The sequence below is a fragment of the Misgurnus anguillicaudatus genome, chromosome 3, assembly GCF_027580225.2.
Source record: "Misgurnus anguillicaudatus chromosome 3, ASM2758022v2, whole genome shotgun sequence".
In the NCBI taxonomy this organism is placed as follows: Eukaryota; Metazoa; Chordata; class Actinopteri; order Cypriniformes; family Cobitidae; genus Misgurnus; species Misgurnus anguillicaudatus.
Genome location: NC_073339.2, coordinates 16,925,677 through 16,950,107, shown reverse-complemented (window position 1 = coordinate 16,950,107; position 24,431 = coordinate 16,925,677). Strand labels below are relative to the sequence as shown.

At 35.2% G+C, this 24,431-nt stretch overlaps 2 protein-coding genes across 2 annotated transcripts; both read right to left on the bottom strand.

Moving 5' to 3' along the window:
- Window positions 1-3,363: 3,363 nt before the first annotated feature.
- On the bottom strand, window positions 3,364-5,678 carry LOC129444313 (T-cell surface glycoprotein CD5). The gene is made up of 5 exons (XM_055204922.2): window positions 5,326-5,678; window positions 4,838-4,957; window positions 4,539-4,589; window positions 4,250-4,318; window positions 3,364-4,038 (listed from the first exon to the last, which is right to left on the bottom strand). Exons 1-5 carry the CDS (start codon window positions 5,372-5,374, stop codon window positions 3,956-3,958), a joined length of 372 nt encoding a protein of 123 aa, XP_055060897.2. The 5' UTR covers window positions 5,375-5,678; the 3' UTR covers window positions 3,364-3,955.
- A 6,285-nt stretch (window positions 5,679-11,963) lies between these two features.
- Window positions 11,964-23,996, bottom strand: vps37c (VPS37C subunit of ESCRT-I). Its single transcript, XM_055204913.2, has 5 exons — window positions 23,622-23,996; window positions 22,788-22,896; window positions 19,791-19,962; window positions 17,259-17,341; window positions 11,964-14,333 (listed from the first exon to the last, which is right to left on the bottom strand). Exons 2-5 carry the CDS (start codon window positions 22,878-22,880, stop codon window positions 13,680-13,682), a joined length of 1,002 nt encoding a protein of 333 aa, XP_055060888.1. The 5' UTR covers window positions 22,881-22,896; window positions 23,622-23,996; the 3' UTR covers window positions 11,964-13,679.
- Window positions 23,997-24,431: the final 435 nt, after the last annotated feature.

The window sequence follows — 24,431 nt, the reverse complement described above, 5'->3', positions numbered from 1 at the left end:
ACAGTCTACTGTATTTTTCATAGTCTACCATATTTTTCATAGTCTAGTGTAATTTTCACTTATCCTACTGTATTTATCAGTCTACTGTATTTATTATGGTCTACTGTACTTTTCATAGTCTACTGCGATGATCATTGTTTATTGTATTTATCAAAGTCTACTGTATTATCAGCCAACTTTGGCTTAACTTAAGCACTTTACTGCATACGTTACATTATTATACGCTCGCTTGTACGGTTTATCCTTAGCCGCAATATTTTACTTCTTATATTATCTATTGATTTTCTGTGTTCTCCCCTACATTTACTCATGTAAAGCTGATTTGCAACAATTAACAATTGTGAAAAGCGTTATATAAATAAAATTATATTTAATATTTATCATAGTCTACTGTAATTTTCATATAGCTTACTGTATGTATCACAGTCTCCTGTATCATAATCTACTGTAATTTTCATAGTCTACTGTAATTTTCATATAGCATTTATCATAGTCTACTGTAATTGTCATATAGCCTACTGTATTTATCATAGTCTACTGTATTTTTCATAGTCTACTATATTTTTCATAGTCTAGTGTAATTTTCACTTAGCCTACTGTATTTATCAGTCTACTGTATTTATCATGGTCTACTGTACTTTTCATAGTCTACTGCGATGATCATTGTTTATTGTATTTATCAAAGTCTACTGTATTTATCATAGTCTACTGTAATTTTCATATAGCTTACTGTATGTATCACAGTCTCCTGTATCATTGTCTACTGTAATTTTCATATAGCTTACTGTATGTATCACAGTCTCCTGTATCATAGTCTACTGTAATTTTCATATAGCTTACTGTATGTATCACAGTCTCCTGTATCATAGTCTACTGTAATTCTCATAGTCTGCTGTAATTTTCATATAGCCTTTATTATAGTCTACTGTAATTGTCATATAGTCTACTGTAATTTTCATATAGTCTACTGTATTTATCACAGTCTACTGTAATTTTCATATAGCCTACTGTATTTATCACAGTCTACTGTATTTATCACAGTCTACTGTAATTTTCATTTAGTCTACTGTTTTTATCATAGTCTATGGTATTTATCAGTCTAGTGTAATTTTCACTTAGCCTACTGTATTTATCAGTCTACTGTATTTATCATGGTCTACTGTACTTTTCATAGTCTACTGCGATGATCATTGTTTATTGTATTTATCAAAATCTACAGTATTTATCATAGTCTACTGTAATTTTCATATAGCTTACTGTATGTATCACAGTCTCCTGTATCATAGTCTACTGTAATTTTCATAGTCTACTGTAATTTTCATATAGCCTTTATCATAGTCTACTGTAATTGTCATAGTCTACTGTATTTATCACAGTCTACTGTAATTTTCATATAGTCTACTGTATTTATCACAGTCTACTGTATTTATCATAGTCTACTGTAATTTTCATTTAGTCTACTGTTTTTATCATAGTCTACGGTATTTATCAGTCTACTGTAATTTTCATATAGCCTACTCTATTTATTATAGTCTAATGTAATTTTCAAATAGCCTACTGTATTTATCATAGTCTACTGTATTTATCACAGTCTACTGTAATTTTCATATAGTCTACTGTATTTATCACAGTCTACTGTATTTATCATAGTCTACTGTAATTTTCATTTAGTCTACTGTTTTTATCATAGTCTACGGTATTTATCAGTCTACTGTAATTTTCATATAGCCTACTCTATTTATTATAGTCTAATGTAATTTTCAAATAGCCTACTGTATTTATCATATTCTACTGTATTTATCACAGTCTACTGTAATTTTCATATAGTCTACTGTATTTATCACAGTCTACTGTATTTATCATAGTCTACTGTAATTTTCATTTAGTCTACTGTTTTTATCATAGTCTACGGTATTTATCAGTCTACTGTAATTTTCATATAGCCTACTCTATTTATTATAGTCTAATGTAATTTTCAAATAGCCTACTGTATTTATCATAGTCTACTGTATTTATCACAGTCTACTGTAATTTTCATATAGTCTACTGTATTTATCACAGTCTACTGTATTTATCATAGTCTACTGTAATTTTCATTTAGTCTACTGTTTTTATCATAGTCTACGGTATTTATCAGTCTACTGTAATTTTCATATAGCCTACTCTATTTATTATAGTCTAATGTAATTTTCAAATAGCCTACTGTATTTATCATAGTCTACTGTATTTATCACAGTCTACTGTAATTTTCATATAGTCTACTGTATTTATCACAGTCTACTGTATTTATCATAGTCTACTGTAATTTTCATTTAGTCTACTGTTTTTATCATAGTCTACGGTATTTATCAGTCTACTGTAATTTTCATATAGCCTACTCTATTTATTATAGTCTAATGTAATTTTCAAATAGCCTACTGTATTTATCATAGTCTACTGTATTTATCACAGTCTACTGTAATTTTCATATAGTCTACTGTATTTATCACAGTCTACTGTATTTATCATAGTCTACTGTAATTTTCATTTAGTCTACTGTTTTTATCATAGTCTACGGTATTTATCAGTCTACTGTAATTTTCATATAGCCTACTCTATTTATTATAGTCTAATGTAATTTTCAAATAGCCTACTGTATTTATCATAGTCTACTGTATTTATCACAGTCTACTGTAATTTTCATATAGTCTACTGTATTTATCACAGTCTACTGTATTTATCATAGTCTACTGTAATTTTCATATAGTCTACTGTATTTATCACAGTCTACTGTATTTATCATAGTCTACTGTAATTTTCATTTAGTCTACTGTTTTTATCATAGTCTACGGTATTTATCAGTCTACTGTAATTTTCATATAGCCTACTCTATTTATTATAGTCTAATGTAATTTTCAAATAGCCTACTGTATTTATCACAGTCTACTGTATTTATCACAGTCTACTGTAATTTTCATATAGTCTACTGTATTTATCACAGTCTACTGTATTTATCATAGTCTACTGTAATTTTCATTTAGTCTACTGTTTTTATCATAGTCTACGGTATTTATCAGTCTACTGTAATTTTCATATAGCCTACTCTATTTATTATAGTCTAATGTAATTTTCAAATACCCTACTGTATTTATCATAGTCTACTGTAGTTATCACAATCTACTGTATTTATCATAATCTACTGTAGTTTTCATTTAGTCTACTGTTTTTTATCATAGTCTACAGTATTAATCATAGTCTACTGTATTTATTATTACAGTCTACTGTATTTATCATAGTCTACTGTAATTTTCAGTTAGTCTACTGTTTTCATTATTGTCTACTGTATTTTTTTTATAGCTTACTGTTTTTATCATAACCTACTGTTGTGTTCAACACTACTCATTTCTATTCTCATAAATGAAAAGACAAAAAGCATAGAACGACACATTGGATCTAAATGTGGAAATAATGAATAATTGTAACAATCTTTATCAAAAAAGATTTATTTAAAACTTTTCAATCACTTGTATAAATAACAAAATAAAACAATATTGCATTTGGTCAACATCAACATAAACTAAATTTAGAAAACGTAGGTCATTCAAAATGAACAGATTTTATTGTCTGATTCAACCTGACAACATTAATAAAACACCAACAACATTGAATTTTAGATCAAGAAGGAATAGCAAACATACCAACTGCACAGTTTCACTTTATACAAAGTACACATGAAAAACAAGTGATTGCAAAAAAAAAAACTACAAATGAACTGCTTTGATGGTAAATAAAAACTCTACGCTAAATGGATTTCTCAGGTTCTTTGTTCTTCTCAAACATATGTACACAGTGCACAACTTGCTAAATGTCATCTCAACTGAAGGCTCACAGTAAAGTCGCTGATTCAATATGAGACTTAGGACACAGAATGGTCTGCTCTCCAAACACTAAATATGTCATTTGTCAGCACAGGTCTTCAATTGAATCCGTATGAATCATAGTCACTGTTTCTGTTGGACGAGGGCTCCCTACTAGCGTTTACAGACAGCTTCTCCAAACCTAACGACACAGAAATGTCAAATAGATATGAATGTGCAAGCATGTGAATGGCTGTGGGCATGAGGAACTGTGGAGTTTGTATGATTTTGAACTTGATACCGTAATTTCCATGAAAATATGACATCATAAATCATAATAAATTTAAATGGACACAAAGTGAATGAGTGTGCATGACAGAGAGGAATTAAAAAGTAAAAGTAAATGAACTGACCAGGATAGGACTGTCGCTTTACTGTATTGTTGTCTAGGTGACCACCAGCTTGACCTCTGTGATAGGAAACTTGAAAAAAAAAAAATATTCAAACTAAACATTTCTCACTTGTGACAGCTTTACTGTGACATTTAGACATTTTGCCATTTAAAAAGTAATTTATAGTCAAGAATTAATCAATGTCAAATTTACACCCATGAATTTAGCATCGCTAGTATCTTTCGATACTAGTTAAGATACAGGAACTTATTGTGTGTATGTGTCAGCGTGTGGGTCGGAAATGACTCACCACTTTGAGTCTGAGTCGGGCCGATCCATCGATTCTGCCGCTTTTGTGAAACTGTATCAAAGCAGGTAGAAAATGTTGAAATTAAACACAGCATTTAACTTTAGAGAACTAAACGTGTTGAGTAATGTAACAGGTACAGGGACACATCCATTAAATATTCAGTTATACATAAAACAATTCAAAGCAAAAAAAGATCATTAAAACAACTTCCTAACTTCTCTCTCTATATATATATATATATATGTGCTGTAACTTGTAATGTGAAGTTTCAGACGTGTTTGTTTTCATCGGTGACTCACATCTTTTGCGGATGGCTTTGTACGTAGGCCGGCCAAACTGAAGCAGAATAACACTGAAGATGAAGAGAAGTAATATGGCAGTTACTGCTTTATAAGCAGCCAGTTCTTTTCCTAAAGGGTCTGAGAGTGAGAACGAGAGAAAATAAAACGGTTATATAAAATATACAGCATATTCGGGCAGTTTCCCAGACAGGGTTTAGGCCTTTGTTATTTTAGGACATTTAAGTAGTTTTCACCGACATAACTTACAAACAAAAACCATGATGTGCATTCTAAAATGAAAGAATGTCACTGATATATGTTAAAATATGTAAGTTCAAGATGTTTTTTTATATAAGGCAGCTTAAACATGCATTTTAGTCTGGGATTAGAATAAGATGTCCGGGGAAACTGCCCATTGAGTATTATCAAACTATAACCATTATATAAAATATATACATACATTAATAACATACAGACTGATGTGTAAAATATTCACAACCACCTACCTTGGCAAGTGAGATGCCATCCACGGCACCGAGTTTTGTTCATTGTCATATTGCTATTGACAAAATAACCTACTGAATATTCTGATATGCGCTTAGAGCTCGTATATTTTCCACATCTAGTGTCCGTACAAAGTTCACGCAACCATTCTGTTGGTATGTTACTGTCGAAGCACAAAGAAGCCTGTTTTTCCCGTTTTTCAGAGGGAAAGAGAAACAGCTGACCATCACACTGACTCCCCGTCTTCCAGGATATCCTCACCCGAGCCAGAATAGAAGGCAGATGGATATATTCGGTGAAGTTCTGGCATGGGGTTGATGGGGTAGAGGGTATGCATGGAGCTGGTGAAGTTGTATTATTTTTCAGGCTGGGGTGTGTTGAATTTGCGATGATTTCTCCTGCAAGGAAAACAGCACATGGACATGGACAAACTGATGGAATAATATGGTCGAAATTTATAATATAACTCAGAAATTCAATAGGTAAAGAAACAAATTAAATTGCAGAAATGTTAAGCACTTTTTAAAGAAGCAGATAAAATTAGATTTGGTGGTCATTTCAATATTGCTGAAATTACACTCTCAGATAACATAAGGTACACAAGTTGGGACGGTACCTTTTCAAAAAGTTTACTTTTGTACCTAAAAGGTGCATATTGGTACCTCAAAGGTACACATTGGTAGGTACATACTGGTACCTCAAAGGTACATATCTGTACTTAAATGGTACATATTAAGATCGTCTTAAAAAGTAAAATCCCAGTGACCGCTTTTGTACCTTCATTTGTGAGAGTAAATAAATCATTTAAAATTAATTCCTTAAATGGTAAATGGACTGCATTTATATAGCACTTTTAACAGACCTATGGCCATCCAAAGCGCTTTACATATTGCCTCATATTCACCCATTCACTCACACATTCATACACCGAGTTGTAATTACATATGGCTAATTGAAATCTGATATACGCATCATCTTGAACAGGCTGGTTTGATATGTTTACTGTATATTTTAATACAATGCTCAGTATTCTTCAAATTGTCGCATTTCAAGAAACATGTCTAATGTTACGTTTTAGGTAAAGCATGGGGTGACAATTAAGATTGTTTTGTCTACACAGGTGAAATGTTTTGTCACTGAGGTCAGAATGCAAATAGCTGATGATTTGCACTCATTATCACTTGCACTGTTTGCAAAGTGCTCAACACATGCAAACACATTTTGCACATTTGATTGCATGATTGCATTATGCCCACTGCACTTTGCAAGTATATGTCCTTTGCAAATATAGGTCCAGACTACAGATCCTTTGGATTTAAGTTTTAAAGAAATATAACTATTTGAAAAGAAAGTACCAAAGTACCATTATCATTTCAAAATACTAAATTATAACGGGTACAATATATTAAATCAATTACGAATGATGAACTATAACATACTTTCAATTTGGTTATTCAATACATTTACGAAAATACAAACCAATCAAGATTTGCATAGTTGACAGTAGGCTATCTAACGTAATCACTTATAGATTCTTGTCAAATATTCATTCATGGTTGTTGTGGAGCAGAATACATATTTCATATCAGTAGCATCTACGATGGTATCATACAGTAAAAAAGCTTATCTATTCATATATATTCACTTATATAATAATAAACAAATCACTTACGAACTCCAAAGAGCAGGAGTGCCACAAAAGTCGTCAACAGAGAGTTTTCCATCTGTGCTACACAATAAAAAATAAATGTAACATTTTTTTGAGTACAATGTAAAATAAAAGATACACCGAAACAGCTAATAGGCCTAAAGGTCAAATTGATGACCTTTGGTACACAAGCCAGTTTTGTTAACATATTTAAAGGCCAAATGATACCATGACTGATACATACAACTTTTCGATTCTCTAGGAAGCAAGTAAAGCAAATAATATACAATAAAACCCATAATTGTTCTTTGCACTATAAGAATGTACGGCTTTCGAAAATCGTACTGTGACATTTGTACATTGATCATTTACTACAATATAGATCTTACAGAAATGTAATAATGCTCACTGAACTCTATTGAATGCAATCATTGTTTAAGGTATGATACAGTACATTTCTGGCTTTTAATTGACAGCCGACTTCTTTCTGTGCTCTGAAGACATTCATGTTCAAAGAACGTCAAGCATCAAAAAACTACTTTCATTATACCATGAAAACATCTAACCAGCTTTTAACAATATATTATCAGATCTTACCTCGTTTGAGACTGACGAGAACAAACGTGTGGAGCAAATGACAAGAAAATTAAGTGAAAGGAAACATACAGAGGTGTGGAGCTAAGTATCTTCATTTCCCCGCCCTCATCCTCTTTCTCTCTCCGTTTGCTTGTAATCGCATGTGTTTTGTATTTGACTGCACATTGCACTGCTTCCTCACTTCAAAGAGATCAACATAGAGACCAAAAATGAACAAACGCAGAAAAAACACGGTGGGCGGAGAAAAAAGTGAAATAGTGTAATATTCAGCTTAACTTTCTCACTGTTGATTTTGTTGGGAGACCATCAATATGATTTTTTTAACAAATTAATAAAAAAACATATAAAAAATAAGAAATCAAAAATATCAATATACCTCCGGTTTTACAGACAAGGTTTAAAACTAGTCCTAGATTAAAACACAATTGTTTAAACTGTCTCAACTGAAATTAACTTGCAATGACAGATTTTAAAATGCGCCAGTGCCATTTGTCTCACACCAGTCTTTTTCTAAAGCATGTTTATAAACTATGCTTAAACATCTTAATTTAACTAAGGCCTAGTCCTGGTTAAACTAAGCATTGTCTGTAAAACCAGGCCATGATGATTAGGAAATTAGGATTAGGGTATATAGTAAAATAATTAAAACCTAAAGGGTTAAATTACCAATCTGCACAGGCTATTCATAACAGAACATATAGGGAAAAGCGAGGCATAACATAACGTTGTTTTATTTTAGCTCAAATAATATTAAAAAAGATTCAATTTAGATTAATCATATTTTTACACAAGCAACACACCCATCTTTACCACAAATGAGCACTTTTCCCGGACAGTGTTTAGATTACACCAGGACTAGTCCTTAGTTTTATTAGGATATTTAAATAGTTTAACAATACCTTACAAAAACATTACTGTTGTGCATCTTGAGACAAAACAATGTCACTGATATACACTAGTCAACATTTGAAGTGGATCAAGACCTTTCCTAAAAGTTGTCTTAAAGCCAATACCCAATACTCATTGTTGTCTTAGGACAACTTTGATAAACGTTTCTGATCCACGTCAAATGTTGACTAGTATATTTTAAGTTATGACAGTGCCAGCTGGACAGCTCGAACATGCATTTTAGTTTTGGACTATAGCTTTAAGCCCTGTCCGAGAAACCGCTTCTTAACCATTCTCGTACAATTACTATGAAAGTGACAGAAATGCAAATGTAACAACTTACCCCACACTGTAAAAAGTGAAAGCTGCTCTACTTTAAAAATGTAACACACTTACGATAAAAAATTCACCAAATCCAACCTTATAATTTCCAACCTTACCTAACAAGTCAATAAAAAGATGGTCCCAGGGGGAGCCCAGTTTAATAACATTTTATAAAAAACATGAATTTATCAAATTTTGCAGAAAAATAATGCTACTAACCATTTGAAAACATTTACATTTTTCGCTTAAAGTGAAGAAATTTAAGTTGAAAAGGCATTACCAATTGAAGTAATTCAAGTTGACCTGACTTTTTACAATGCATACACTGTAAAAAAAATACTTTGCTGCCTTAAAATTTTTTGTTAAATCAACTCAGATTTACAAGTCATGTCAACAGAGATGAGTTGTCACAACTTATAAATATAGTTGAGAAAAGTCAACTTAATTCATTAAGTTATAACAACTCACCTGTAGTTATAACAACTCATCTCAAGATAAATAATAGTAAGTTGAAATGACTTGTAAATATGAGTTGATTCAACAAAAAATATTAAGGCAGCAAAGCATTTTTTACAGTGTAGGTGGACTTAAATGTAATAGACAGAGAGTTTGTTGTAACACTTGCTAGAAAATTCTATTTAAACATAAAATATTTCATAACTATTCTGTCTACATACTATACTCTTAAAACATAATGTGTTGTCCTTAACTTAACACATCTTTGTGTTATTTTTGGAACAACACACTTTTTTCCACACGTCTTGTGTTGTCCCTCTTATTTATCTGAACTCAAAATCAACACGAAATGACACATAATGTTAAAATAACACATAATGTGTTAAATTGGATAACACAAAACAGTGTTTAAATTAACACATCGTTTCTTAAGAGTGTAGAGGTGGATATTTTATATGTCTATAATAGATAGATATCCACACATGCATTCATTTATAATCTTTCATCTAAGCATCCTTCTATTATGCGTTCATGCATATGGACAATTCAGACAAAAAATCATAATTGTGAACACTGTAAAAAAATTCAGTAGAAATTACAGTGTTATTGCAGCTGGGTTGCGGGTAACTTACCGTAAATTTAAATTTATGTTATTTACTGGCAACATTTTGTTCAAAGTTAAATGAACATTAAACATTTACAAGTCTTTGTCTTTACAGAGTAAAACTGAAAAAACAGCATCAAGCTAAATATTCTGGGAAACAAAATCTGAAGCAAAAAACTGAAAAAGGTTGATGAGGATTTCTGGTTCCCAGAATGCTTTACATGAGGGTGTCATTGTATAGTTTTATTCTGTAAAGATAAAGGCTTGTTAATATTTAAAATTTATTTTACGTTGAACAAACTCTTGCCTGTAAACAACATACATCCAAATCCACGGCAAATTACCGGCAACCCAGCTGCAATAACATTGTAATTTCTACGGATTTTTTTTACAGTGAATTATTATCCCTTATAATTTTAATGAATGACATTTTCATTGTTTTCATTTCATTATCATAGACGGTTTCAGCAGTAACAACATAAACAAGCGGCTGTCGTGGTCCGCACGTAACTTCCGGTAAACTCTGCTAAGAATAAATAACAACAAAGTTCTTTAAATGTAGTTTATTTATGTAACAAGCAAAAAAACAACACATAGATTGAAACCAAAACATTTGTTATTTTCGATGAGGCATTTGTTCAAGAGATCAGTTTAGCAACTAGTCAGACCATTACAAAAACTAAACCGGAAGTAAATTTCAGACGTGTATTGTCCAATGAAACCGTCTATACTCGAGGCTTAGTTGTTGCGTTACCCCTTTCTGTAAATTTTTTTTTCATTGTTGTTCACATGTTTCAAAGTGGTGTTATGTTTTAGGTCAGTGGTTCTCAATTTTTTTGGCGTATACGGCCTGCCTGTGTAGGGTGCATCCCCTATGGCCCCCCCACCAAAAAATGTATGACATAAAATATTCCAAAACTTAAAATATGAATTTAACAAAACGCATTAACCCGTTAAGCTTACTTCAATATTTTTCATGTAAATGTTAATCTATCACGACAAACTATATATTGTTGGAAAGGTCTAAGAATGTAGTTTTCATATTTTAAAATCTTAACTGTAACTGTAATTTATTCATTTGTGAGTATGCACCAAACTTCAGTTTTTATCATTTTATATATTTAAAATAATACTATATTGCATTTTTTATTTATTACAAATAAACGTAAATTGCTATAAAAAATATATTTTCACCTCCAGACACTTTCGTAAAAAAACTTTAAAGTGTCTTCTTTAAATCAAGACCAAACTTAGGCTTCTAGACCAAAAAAATGCCAAGAGTTATATTAATTTGTAGGTGTACATCAGCTTTTCACCAAAAAGAGCTGCGGCAGTTAAAGGGTTAAATCATACAATGTAGCGGTGTTGTTTATTAGCTTTTTTCCTGTGGTTTTATTACACAAAATTTGATAAATTAATGTGTGTTTTTTTATTTTTTATAAAATATCATTAAACTGGGCATCCCACGGCACCATCTCAGCCAGGCCTCGAGTTTGAGAACCAGTTTTAAATAAAAAGTCAGTGATTACAATTTTATAAGGTTGGATTTGGTGAATTACAACCCCAACTTTAACAAAAACACACCAAAGCATTTCCCAAATTCTCTGATCATCATGTTCTGACATTAAAAGAAAAAGACCAAATAGTTGTGTTACAAATGAACCACGTGTTACCTTACGCCTCACTCTCCATTGTTTCGCAAATGAGTTTCTTTTGGCGACTGGCTTACGGAAGTCACAACAAGGTAAAACACAAAAAGCATAACACACACACACAAAAAAACATCAATATACCACCAATATACATACTTTCATTTCACTGTTACTCATATCTTCTTTTCATTCACGATCTTTCCCAGCCGCCTCTGTACCTCCCTCACTCTCTCGTTCTTTCTCAGGTGTCGCCGGGCTTGGTTTACCATGTCGTACAGTTGAAGAAAGACCCTTAAAGGCTTTTGGTTTTGAACCTGTAAAAAAATTCCCCATAACACGCGCTTGAAACTCTCAACTATGATTCAATTTGAATGGAATTTAGCTTTCAATGAGTCAATCACTCGTTTGTCTTCTTGTAAATTTGGGAAGAAAAAAGTCAAACATTTAAATAAAAAAACAACAACACAAGGATCGTAGATCAACTTCAGTTTTTAATATTCACACCCGAGAAAAAAGGACAATAAAAATAAAAATACACTTTTAACAGGCTACAGTCGTCACAACCGATGCAATAGAATAAATTCCTCTAATGCTGCAAATCAATGTGCTAATAAACTCGATTCATACATTTTTCTCATCCTCGTGTCGTGTTAGACTCTCCCTCGCTTCACGGGCCGGGGAGGGTACCTAAACCAAACGTGGGGGTTTGCTACAAACCTGAGTCTTATTTACTGAGTTCATGAATTAGATAAAGCCACCCGAGGCCTGATTGAGGACGCCTCTGGTTTTGAATTGCTTTAAAGTACAAAAATAAAGAAAGACCCCGCACGCCTTCTAAAGCTGACTGTTCACGGGCCCCGCTCCCACTCTTTAAACTAGAGTTAGGGGCTGTTAGTGTGGAGTGCTAGTGTGATTCACACGGTCCTCTAGTTGGTCAACAAGGAGCAAGTAAACACCTCAGTCATGGGGGGGACTATGTAACACCTTTAAAAATGACACAAGCAGGCCTTTATATGTGGGTGAGGCCAAGGCATTTCATAGCTTGGGAGTGTTGGTAGACTAGTAGTTCTCTCCAATTGATTCATTGAAATACATGATACAGTGATACTGGCTGGTTGTACTCGATCATCAAACACCTCATCGCGTGTAAAAGTGTAAAATATGCAGCCGTTTATCTGCATAGTTTTACTATAAAAGTCTTTCTCTACCTTGATGGTAGGTACTGAATGCTATATTACGAACAGAAGCACGCCTACTGTCTTGCATATGCTCTGTGCTATGTTATGCCTCACCTGCACCCCCCACCCAATAACCATGTGCTATAGCAGATTAAAGATACATGTATAGTGATATCTCTCTTAGTTCCCTTTAATATTAGCATCCATTAATACAAATTACACTGCGTCCACTAGAGGACGTAAGGTACGGTAATAATCTATCCCTTCCGATCATTCCCAAGCCGTATTTAAAATAAGTTGGAGCGAAAGGGTGTGAAGAAATAAGCAAAATAGGTATGGAGTTGGAGTGATCTCTTGGTACACTATGCATTCGTCACAGGACTTATTGCACCCAGCCACGTCTTACAAAACTGGTGAATTCAAGTTTGGTGATTCCAAATGTGCACACCTGAAAGTTGCCTAAATAAACAAGCTCAGTTTAAGAGTTAACAACCGAGAAAAAATGAAAAGATGATGCTGTGCTTTCAGGACTGTTAGTAACAAGGGTCTACATAGACAAGAGATTAGCCTAATGCTATGGTGTAGTGTGTGACCTGTTAATCTCAGTAGGAGTTGAATCAAGTGATTTGAATCTTGAAGCACAGCCAAACAAAGTTCGGCTGCAACGCAATTTTCTCAAAAAACAATGCATTTAATCATCAAATATAACTGCGTCAGCGACGCAGAGATTGATTTGAAATACATGCTTTAAAATGGACAGGAACTGAGCCATCAAAACCATACAGAGTCTCTGACTGAGTCTTTCATTAAGGTTTCATTGGGGGGAACAAGCACACGCTTACCCAATCTCAAGTGTTCTTTATAAGCCTCAGACAGGAACAGGATGTGACATGGGTACACAAACCACAAATCTGAGGGTACGGAAAAGGCAGCGCAAGAGGAGGAGAGGGGCAAAGGAGACGAGAGGGAGAATAATGAAAAGTAGAGACAGGGACGTACGTAGAGTGGCTCAGGAGTATTGTTGTGGTACCCCAAAACCTGGCCTATAAAGAGGTCTACCTGTTGGTGACTGGGTTGATGGCCCATGAGGGCCTGTGGGGTAGGCATACCCTCCATATGCGTATGGACGTGGGAACGGGGCAGGCGCGGGAGCGAACTGCCCAAACGGTGGCCCAGGAAACTGGGTGGGCTGCGTGGGGTATGGGCAAACAGGAGGGCCAAGAGCGGGCCCGGGGGCGGGGTAGCCCGTTGCTGCAGGGTAAGGGGCACCTTGGCTGGGGTAGGGCTGGAATGCTGTGCTAGAGTTGTTGGGGCCTGCTGCAGTGGCTGAAGGGGGGTGGTTGGGGGGTGGTGCGACAGGGTAGGGGCTGTAAGGAAGAGCGGAACTGGAGGCATTGGAGGGCGGATTCATTTTGGAGCTCTGTTGCTGCTGAGGCTGCTGTTGTTGCCATGATGATGATGATGATGATGATCCAGCATCCTGATTGGCACAGGGTTGTGATGTCATTGCAGCATCACTTATCCCTTTGCTTTTTTGGCTGAGAATTTCTTGCAGCTTTTCAATACGTATCCGTCTCGTGTGAGTGAGGGAACGGAGGGAAAGAAAGCGTTCGAGGAAAGAGTCCAATGTTATCGAACCTTCCAGAAACTCATTTGCTAGAGTCTGAGAGAGAAAGAAGTAGAGAGTAAATTTAAATTAGTAACAGTAGTTAGGTTTCCATCCAGTTTTGTTACTAACAAAGTAAATATGCATAAAAAAGCTGCGAAGTTTACTCCAGTCTCAGTCTATACAGTCTCCATTCTGTTTTTATTCGAATTGGCTTTTATTGCCAAAATGGTGTACGTGATGATGTCACATATGGGAATTGTGGCATAAGTTTTTGTGTATCGCCATTTCCATGCATATTTTTGTGTATTTTGATAATTATCTACCTTTTCCATTTATTTTTTAAGAAGAGCATATTTACAAAGTTTATGGAAATTTACTAGCTGTCACTAAAATTGTTCAAAAAATATAGAAATATACGAAATATCCAAAAATACTTATAAAAATTTAATAAACTTTACCTTGTGCACAATAAACATCTTAACATCTATCAAGTAATGTCTCTCACTGTATTACAATTGTCTTTATGACACAGTTTTCAGGGTTCCCACACCTTAGTTAACTTCAAATTCAAGGACCTTTCAAGGACTTTCCAGGTCAAATACCCTCAAATTCAAGGACTAAATGTGGGGACACATTTCAAGTTAGAGCAAGGTTACATTGTGATATATTGTTATATTGTTACAGTTCCCTTTCGAGGAAACTGGCGCTGCATCACTGCGGTGACACTTTGGATACGCCTCCAGGAGTAAGTGCGTTTGAATGTATATCAAATTCAACCAATGGTGAGGCTTAACGACAAAGACAGGGTTACGCGGGAGCAAGGAAGTATATCGCTATCTGAGATATTGCCAAAGACGGCGTCACAGGGATGCAGGAATTATGGCAAGGGAGATGCAGCGTCTCGTTCCCTTCTCAGGGAACAACAGTTACATACGTAACCAGAGACATTTTCATGTGTCAAACAACTATGCAAAAAACGATGCGTTTTGGTATGAATCAACATTCACATACAGAAGATATAAGCATTTAAAGCCAACAGTTTAGCACGTGTGCTTAAAAAGTCTAGCTTAAAAAGTAAAGCTTTGTTGATGTTTTATTAATATTATGAAATCAGTCTTATTTTTTATATATGTGTTTAAGGTTAATTTGAGCTATTTTGTTATTTGAATTTGTCATTTTATCATTTGTTTATTTTTTATATTGCTTCAAAGGCTTATTTTTTCAGATATAGTTTTTATTTTGATGACACATTTATTTATTTCTCCACCTAAACTTTAAACCTATTTCTGTTAATTAACACAACAACATTTAAAATTTTGTTTATCAAATAATATGTAGACAACAATTTGATTTGATTTCGGTTAGGTAAAGACATATATGAAGATGATCATGAATGCGGTCCCAATATAAAATTCTGTGGGTTTAAGATGCTTTTGTGCCCTTTGGTGGTTGCACAAGATGAAAATATATCATGTACCACATTTATTTGCGTTAAAGCAGTTTTTTTTTTCGACAAAAGTGTTTCCAAACCAGTTTTTGTGATATTTGAGATCAACATTGCGTTATGCACTAAACTTCAAAATTCAATTATAAGCATTTCCATCAACTGTATTGGTAAACTTTTTGATGTGCTAACTTTATCCACAAAAAGCCTTAAAGGATTAGTCAATTTTCTTAAAAGAAAAATCCAGATAATTTACTCACCACGTCATCCAAAATGTTGATGTCTTTCTTTGTTCAGTCGAGAAGAAATTATGTTTTTTGAGGAAAACATTGCAGGATTTTTCTAATTTTAATGGACTTTAATAGAGCCCAACATTTAATACTTAACTCAACACTTAACAGTTTTTTTCAACAGAGTTTCAAAGGACTATAAACAATCCCAAATGAGGCATAAGGGTCTTATCTAGCAAAACGATTGCCATTTTTGACAATAAAAATAACAAATATACACTTTTTAAAGCACAACTTCTTGTCATGTAGATCCGGTCGTGATGCGCCAGCTGACCCCACGCAATACGTCATGAGGTCACAGAGGACGAATGCGAAACCCCGCCCTAGTGTTTACAAGCGTCTTGAAAGAGGGCCGTTCCTACATTGTTGTATGTCAACTAATACTAATTAATGTCTTTGTGGCAGTTTATTGTTTAAAATGGTCCGCAAATGTGCGTTTTATATATGTAACACGTGACCTCCCTACCTCACTACGCATTTACGTTAGGTTGAGCTGGACCGGACATAGACGAAAAGTTGTGGTTTAAAAGTACATTTTTTTTCTTGTCAAAAATTACAATTGTTTTGCTAGATAAGACCCTTATGACTCGTTTGGGATTGTTTATAGACCTTTGAAACTCCGTTGAAAAAAACTGTTAAGTGTTGAGTTAAGTATTAAATGTTGGGCTCTATTTAAGTCCATTAAAATGAGAAAAATTCTGCAATGTTTTCCTCAAAAAACATAATTTCTTCTGGACTGAACAAAGAAAGACATCAACATTTTGGATGACATGGTGGTGAGTAAATTATCTGGATTTTTCTTTTAAGAAAATGGACTTATCCTTTAAATGGAAAGATGGCTCGTATTATTATTACTTCTATAGTGAATAACGTTCATTACTAAGTCATTTACAAACATTACTCAACAACTGATGAAAAGTACTAGATGTTGGTCAATATGGGGCAGTTTCCCAGACAGGTATTAGACTAGTCCTAAACTAAAATAAATGTAAAAGCTGTCCAAACTGAAAACAACTTGCATTGACATATCTTAAAATACATCAGTGCCCTTTGTTTTGCATCAAAATGCACACAAGTAATGTTTTAAGTAAGGCATGATTATTAAACCAGTTATATTTCCGAATTAAACTAAGGCCTAGGCCTGCCTTAAGCTAATCCCTGTCCGGGAAACCAGATAGAAGATACACAAACCTGAAAGTGTCAACAACAGACAACAAGCGAATCATGTAGGACCCTGTGGCTCACCTCTGATTCTTCCTCTGTGTTGTCGCCCTCTATCTGCAGACGAGACAATAGCGCCTCTGGAGACACCTGCCCCATTATACTGTCTACAGAGAGAGAAAGAGAAGTGAAAAAGAATGTAGACGACAGGTATCATAAAGACTTAATAAGATCAGGTAATGTAAACAGATGTCTTAGCTGTGAATGTGTAATGACGTAAAGGAAAAAACAACACTGACTGGAAAATAAAAACTAAAATGAGACTATAGACAAAAAAGAGGTTCCAATGGCCAGACACATAGCTGGAATGTGATGTAATGTCATGGATGTACAAATGGGGGAGGAAATGAGTGCCCTATAGTATAAAAAAAAGACGTTCTGGTTGAACAACAAGTTTTTGTTAGAAACTCATGCAAGCTCTCTGTGTCTGTTGAAAAGTCTCTGTAAGGAGTCACAGAAAGCAGAACAGAAATCGAATGTAAGGTTCCAGGATGCCAAAACAATGTAACTAATTTTAGGCAACCAAAAGATTTCCAGTCCAGTATTGAATAAACATTGTACTTTCACTTGGATTTAATTGCTCAGCAATAATGTAATAGAATGGAATCTGCTATGATGAAGCTTTCCTTTTATGTTACAGAAAAAAACCTTGTCTTTAAGAGAGAAGTCTCTTAAAATCTTTAAGAGTACAACACTTAAAATTCCTCAAGTTTTCGAGAATTAGAAAATTTGCGTTTGTTTACGCTTTTGACTCAATAATATTTTTAAGGGGGCGAATTCCAATCCCAACTCCATCCCCTATTCTCGTTCGAAGGTCAAAACACTTGATCTATAAACTCTAGAGTAAGTTGCGCAATTGTGTCTTAAAGACGGTTTCAGCAGTAACAACATAAACAAGCGGCTGTCGTGGTCTGCACGTAATTTATGGTAAACTCCCCTAAGAATAAATTAACAACAAAGTAATTTAAACGTAGTTTATTTATATAACAAGCAAAAAAAACATAACATTTGTTTTTTCGACGAGGCATTTGTTCAAGAGATCAGTTTAGCAACTAGTCAGACCATTTAAAAAACGAAACCGGAAGTAAAGTTCGGATCCAGACATGTCTCGCGTCAGCGCACATGCGTCCGATGAAACCGTCTATACTGTGGTCCATTAAAATACACGAACAGAGCAATGAAAAACATATATTTTTCTTTACCCAGGGCTAGTGTTTATGTGGCGTCCCTTTCCCGAAGTGCCCTTCGAAAGGGGGAAATATACTGTTTTGAACACACACAATATTTTATTTCTCCTTGATAAATCCACATTCCTGTTTAAATTATGAACATTAATATTCCTTGATTTAAGTATTTTCTGTTCAGGGTTCCCACAGCTTAGTTAACTTCAAATTCAAGGACCTTTCAAGGTCTTTCCATGTCTAATACCCTCAAATTTAAGGACTAAATGTGGGGACACATTTCAAGTGAGAGCAAGGTTACATCGTGTTACCTTTTAAGATACATTGTTACAGTTCCCTTTTGGGGACGCCTCCAGGGGTAAGTGCATCTGAATGTATATATCTAATGCAACCAATGGTAAGGCTAAACAACAAAGACAGGGTGATGCAGGAGCCAGGAAGTATAACGCTATCTGAAATATTGCCAAAGACGGCGTTATAGGGACGGAGGAAGTATGGCAAGGGAGTCGCAGCACCAGTTATATACGTAACCCGAGATGTTTTTATGTGTCAAACACAACTATGCAAAAAAGCATTTTGGTATGATTCAACATTCGCATACAGATGATATAAACATTTAAAGCGAACAGTTTAGCATGTGTGCTTAAAAAGTCTAGATTTTTTCTTATATTATCCTAAACTAGTACACAGGAAATAATATGGATTTTTTTCCAGAAAACTTGCATAAAATAGATTCACACACTTTCAATGTATATTTTCCAAAACTTCCCAGGGCCTTGAATCCCCATCCCCCAGATTCACAAACTTTTAAGGTTTTCAATGACCCGTGGGAACCCTGTCTGTTATTTTCCCTGTTTATTCTAGTGATTTACCAACATATTTTGGCCAATACAGTTTTTAGTTGGCCAATAAATTTTTCTGTTCCTTAAATTACTTGTTCCTAATGAAAAGATACAACTCATATGACAACTAGTCATGAGACATGCAAGAACTAATGCCATTTCACGTATTTGAATCCATTTCTAACATCCATATTTGAGTTGTTATTGTCTGTTTAAATAACATGTGTGTGTAGTAACTATAATGTGTAGTAATATTGCTAAAAACCTCAAAATATACATTCTTTCCCCACACAAACCCATAGTTTGCTCCAGAAGACATTTATTAACCCACTGGTTTATATATGGTTATCTTTAAAGATGGATGGATGCATTTTTCGACCTTTGAAACGTTGATCCCTGGTCAATGTTATAAAGCAAGGAAGAGCCAGGATATTATTTAACATAACTCTGCTTGTGTCCGGCTGAAGAAAGACAGACAAACATCTTTAATAACATGGGGCCTTTAAACCCCCGTCCCACACACTATTTCTTACCTCTCAGGACACAGTGCTGTTTATATTTCTCTCTCACTGCCTCAAGTTCAGTGTATTTCTCCACCAGCCGTGATCTCTCTGTCTCAAGGCGGGGCTTCATGTCAAGGTTTTGCTCTGCCAGACTTCGGTTGGCAGCCAGGGCCATTTCCCTTTCCAGCTGAATATTCTGAATCTGCAAGAAAATAGATATAGTGACATTTCAAACTCTGGTAAAAATACAGCCTAATGTTATATTATAATTCTACAGTACACATAAGATTACGTCTACAATAATAATGCACAATACATAAGCTATGTCCCAATTCAAAGGCTGCGACCGTCTAAGGACGTATTTTAAGACCGAATGCGTCACAGCAGCGCGACTTGAGGCTAGTAAGGCAGTCCTTTATCTAATAAGTGTGAATTTATCAGAAAAAATTTTTCTTGTCACTGTTTTAGTATTATAAATTATGTTTTGTGTTAATATTATTCTGTTTATGTTGCATATATTTTAAAAAATTTGATAGACTGTTGAATAGTTTCATCTACATCAACGTGTCATATTTTCTAAAATAAATTAAAGGTCACGTTCTTCCTGATACCATTTTAAACCCTAGTTATGTGTAATGTTGCTATAGTAGAATAAATAATACCTGTAAAATGATAAAGCTCAAAGTTCACTGCCAGGCGATATATTTTCTTCAATAGAATTCCTCTTTAAAAGCCTACAACGAATGGCCGGTTTGGACTACAGCCCTCTATTTCCTGCTAAACTCCGCCCACAGGAATACGTCAGTCACCAGCTTTGGCTCAAACGGCTCTGCTAAGCTAAGCTGCTATCAAATCACAGCACACTAAAAACAAACTACACAATCAGAACTTGTTACGTATTTCTGAAGGAGGGACTTCACATAACAAGGAAGACATCAGACTGTTTTGAGGACAGTGAAAACAGCGCTATACAGATAAGTAAATTGTGTGCAAAATACTGCGTTTTTTTACACGTGAAACATGAACACATGTTATTTTGCCCACTATAAACACAATCAAAGCTTCAAAATCACAGACAGAACAGGAGCTTTAATATTGTTCTGATTTCATATTTATTTTAATAAGTAAGTCTCCGATGTGTGCTGACAGGCGCGGTGGGCGTGTGCAGCAGGTGACGCAAATTATGGGTCCTTTGAAGGTTAGACCGTCTCATTTCAATTCTCTTTGCGGACTTCTGAGGCTGCCATTTTGAAAGACTCTTGAAAGAGCCTTTAAGGTCGCATGCTTAGAAGGTCGCAGCCCTTGAATTGGGGCACAGCTATAGTAGGATACATACACTTTAGTGACAAACTATATTAACAGTCACAGACAGTAGTATAAGCAAGCTAATACCTAACCTAACCCTAAGAACACAAAGGGTTGGAATTACTACTGCACCTCTATTAACACATAATTGTTAAAGGGGACATTTCACAAGACTTTTTTAAGATGTCAAATAAATCTTTGGTGTCCCCAGAGTATGCATGTAAAGTTTTAGCTCAAAATATCATATAGATAATTTATTATAGCATGTTAAAATTGGCACTTTGTAGGTGTGAGCAAAAATGTGCCGTTTTTGGGTGTGTCCTTTAAAATGCAAATTAGCTGATTTCTGCACTAAATGGCAGTGCTGTGGTTGGATAATGCAGATTAAGGGGTGATATTATCCCCTTCTGACATCACAAGGGGAGCCAAATTTCAATTATCAATTCTTTCACATGGCTGCCGAGAATGGTTTACCAAAACTAAGTTACTGGGTTGATCTTACTCGCATTTTCTAGGTTGATAGAAGCACTGGGGACTAGGGTTGCCGCGGTGACTTAATTTTCCCACTGGTTAATCGGCGCGTCACAAACTCTGTGATCCTGGTATCACCGAGTGGGAGGGGCTTATAAATGCGCATGCAGACGTGCACATTTTACTTTCACTTTTGATTTACACAACTGTTTAAATGCAGCGCTTGCGTAAGCTGCGTTAAATCGCGTATAAATTTGCGTGCAATGCGAGTGCAACAGCTGGTTTACTTAAGTGCTCGAGTCAATATGCGCAGGTAATTCTCAAAGAACCCGCCAGTCCCAAGCAGAGCAACCGGCTACTTCTCCATAAAAGCGCTGCTTGAATGATGGGTTTAATATTTTTCTTGATGAAAAACACAACAACAAAACGATTTCGCTTATATTAAACATCATATATGTATATTATAACAAAAACGAGTAAGCACACAGCTTCTGTCATCATCTGGTCAGTCAGCTCGCCTCGCAAACTCTGACAGAAATAAATGAAATCTGACAGCTGCTGCTCTGTGACGTGACGCGCCTTCAGCTCCGCTGAATACAGACAACAGACACATTCAGTTGTAAGTGTTTGCTCTCTCTAACAAACCTAAATGATTTAATTACACAAAAATATCAAAACGACGGTGAAAGACGGTGTCGCGGTGGGCAAGTCATATAACCGGTGAGAGGCTGAAGCACCGGTTATCACCGTTTCACCGACTATCGCGGCAAGCCTACTGGGGACCCAGTTATAGCATATGTCCCCTTTAAGTGCCTAATATACCCAACACATTCCCATGCATTTACATAAGAACAATGCAAATGGTCCAGTTCCAATAAAAAGTTGTAGTTAGTCTCAATGACAATTTGTTGCTAGACGATTCAGATTCATTTTTAGAGAGGCAACTCAGGTCTTGTCAAGGTACTTGAATGTCTCAATCTTAGTTTTTGATCCAAAAATTTCTGCTGGTACCCAGACAGAGATTGATGGATACAGTCGAAAGCATATTCTCAAAGATAAAAGAAAAACAAAACAAAGCCTCTCAATGTCACCAAACAACCTTGACAATCACCAGCAGGGAACAAGAAACCAATTAAATTATAAACTTATACCAACAATAAGCCAAGAATGGAAAGATCAGCGGATTAAACAACATTCTGCCGATGTTTACTTATTAGCATAGCCTTAATAGCCTACAATGACTTATCTCACCTCATCAGATTCCAATGCCATAGACTCCACCCGCTCCGAGTTGTCCAGCAAATCCTGCAACTCGGACTGACTGAGATCTTGAAGCTTCTCCATTGATTTGCTAGGACAGCTGATGGGGAACAGAAATGTTTATATATAAAACTAATCCAGTTGTTTGAACACATGCAATAAAACAGAGCTTAATTTCATGTCTGATATTTGGATTTCAACCTCATTAAAGGGACATTTTACAAAAATAAAGAATTAATGTAATTTTCCCATAATGTCGTTCAAAAACTGAATATGAACGCACACAACACTTTCTTCTATGGAACAAAAAAGAAGATAAATCTCAGTGGTTTTTTTATCTATATAGCCTACAGTGAAAGTCAATTGAAAGACAGTATTGTCTAATAACCAACGTTCTTCAAAATATTTTCTTTTTTGATCCACATAAGAAAGAATGTCATACAGGTTGTGAATGCTGTTGGGTTAATGATGAAAGAATTTGATTTTTGGGTGAATCATCCCTTTAAACCTACAAACTATAGAACTGCGTATGTTTATTCTAAAGCAGACATTTCTTTAATCTGACATGACAGGCCACTGTAACATTTTAACTCTGTAACTCTTGATGAGTTTGGTATAGGTTATTTTAAAGTCTGACCCACAATTACTACATTTTACGCGCTACATTTTTGGTTACTGTGGTTTTATTGCAAATGTCAAGGTTAAACTCTGGTTATACCAAAAAAATGCAAAGACACAAAATGACAGAATGCTAGGTGGTTTCTCTGTCGTTCAAACTGTTAGTCAACTCTTTCATTGTCCTTAAAAAAAATCACAAATACTTACAAGGCACAAGCAAATCAAAGTCCTCTCCGCACGCTGCTCATGGAAAAACATCAAACTTAACTGGAAGCGAGTGACGTGGAGATGTATACGGAAGCGCCGAGACTGACAAACAGCCCGCTGGCGACTTCAACGTTAAAACCGGTTTTCTGTGAGAAACACGCACGCGGTGGTATCAATGTGAGGTTAGCGTTTTATTTAACGTGGCAGACCGGGAATATGTGCGCGAGATTATTGCCGGAGAGCGGAATCTCCCCGCGGTTAGCGCACAGCTAGCACACTTAAAGGAAGGCAGTTGTGTAAGGCGGGTTCCTGATCCTCAAAAAACAGCGTCAAACGGAAGGACAACTCGAAACCAGATGATAATATATGTCTAGCAAAACAGCACCGATGTCAAATTGAACAAAACAGCACAAACAAGTCTTTTTTGACGGTGTATATGCCTATTCTTAAAGGAAAGTTTTACTTCTCGTTGACAGATATCGCGGCCATCTTTGGACGAGTCCAATATTAATTTTGTCCAAGTATGTCTAGGGAAGTAAATGATTGTTTAAATGCGCAATTAATATTTAAATTCAAGACAATACAATACACATTAATATTATAGCTAACATGGTTATGTTACCTAACTCTAATTCAAGAATTTAACGGCATGATGATACTTTTGTTGAAACACTTATAGACACCCCCCAGCTTTGATTTGATATGGTATCGTCCAATGTTCAGCTGACTGAAAGGGAAACCCCGATGTGACGGGAATAGTTCCTATGTGACATGGCACTAGTTTTCCATAGGGTTTGTCTTAATATTTTA

Coding starts and splice junctions, on each gene's coding strand:
- LOC129444313 (XM_055204922.2), bottom strand. CDS start 5,374: ATGACAATGAACAAAACTCGGTGCCGTGGATGGCATCTCACTTGCCAA. Junction 4,590..4,837: donor CAAAGCCATCCGCAAAAGAT/GTGAGTCACCGA, acceptor GCTTTGATACAG/TTTCACAAAAGCGGCAGAAT. Junction 4,319..4,538: donor CCCGACTCAGACTCAAAGTG/GTGAGTCATTTC, acceptor TTTTTTTTCAAG/TTTCCTATCACAGAGGTCAA.
- vps37c (XM_055204913.2), bottom strand. CDS start 22,880: ATGGAGAAGCTTCAAGATCTCAGTCAGTCCGAGTTGCAGGATTTGCTG. Junction 19,963..22,787: donor TGGCATTGGAATCTGATGAG/GTGAGATAAGTC, acceptor ATTTTCTTGCAG/ATTCAGAATATTCAGCTGGA. Junction 17,342..19,790: donor ACAGCACTGTGTCCTGAGAG/GTAAGAAATAGT, acceptor CTCTCTCTGTAG/ACAGTATAATGGGGCAGGTG.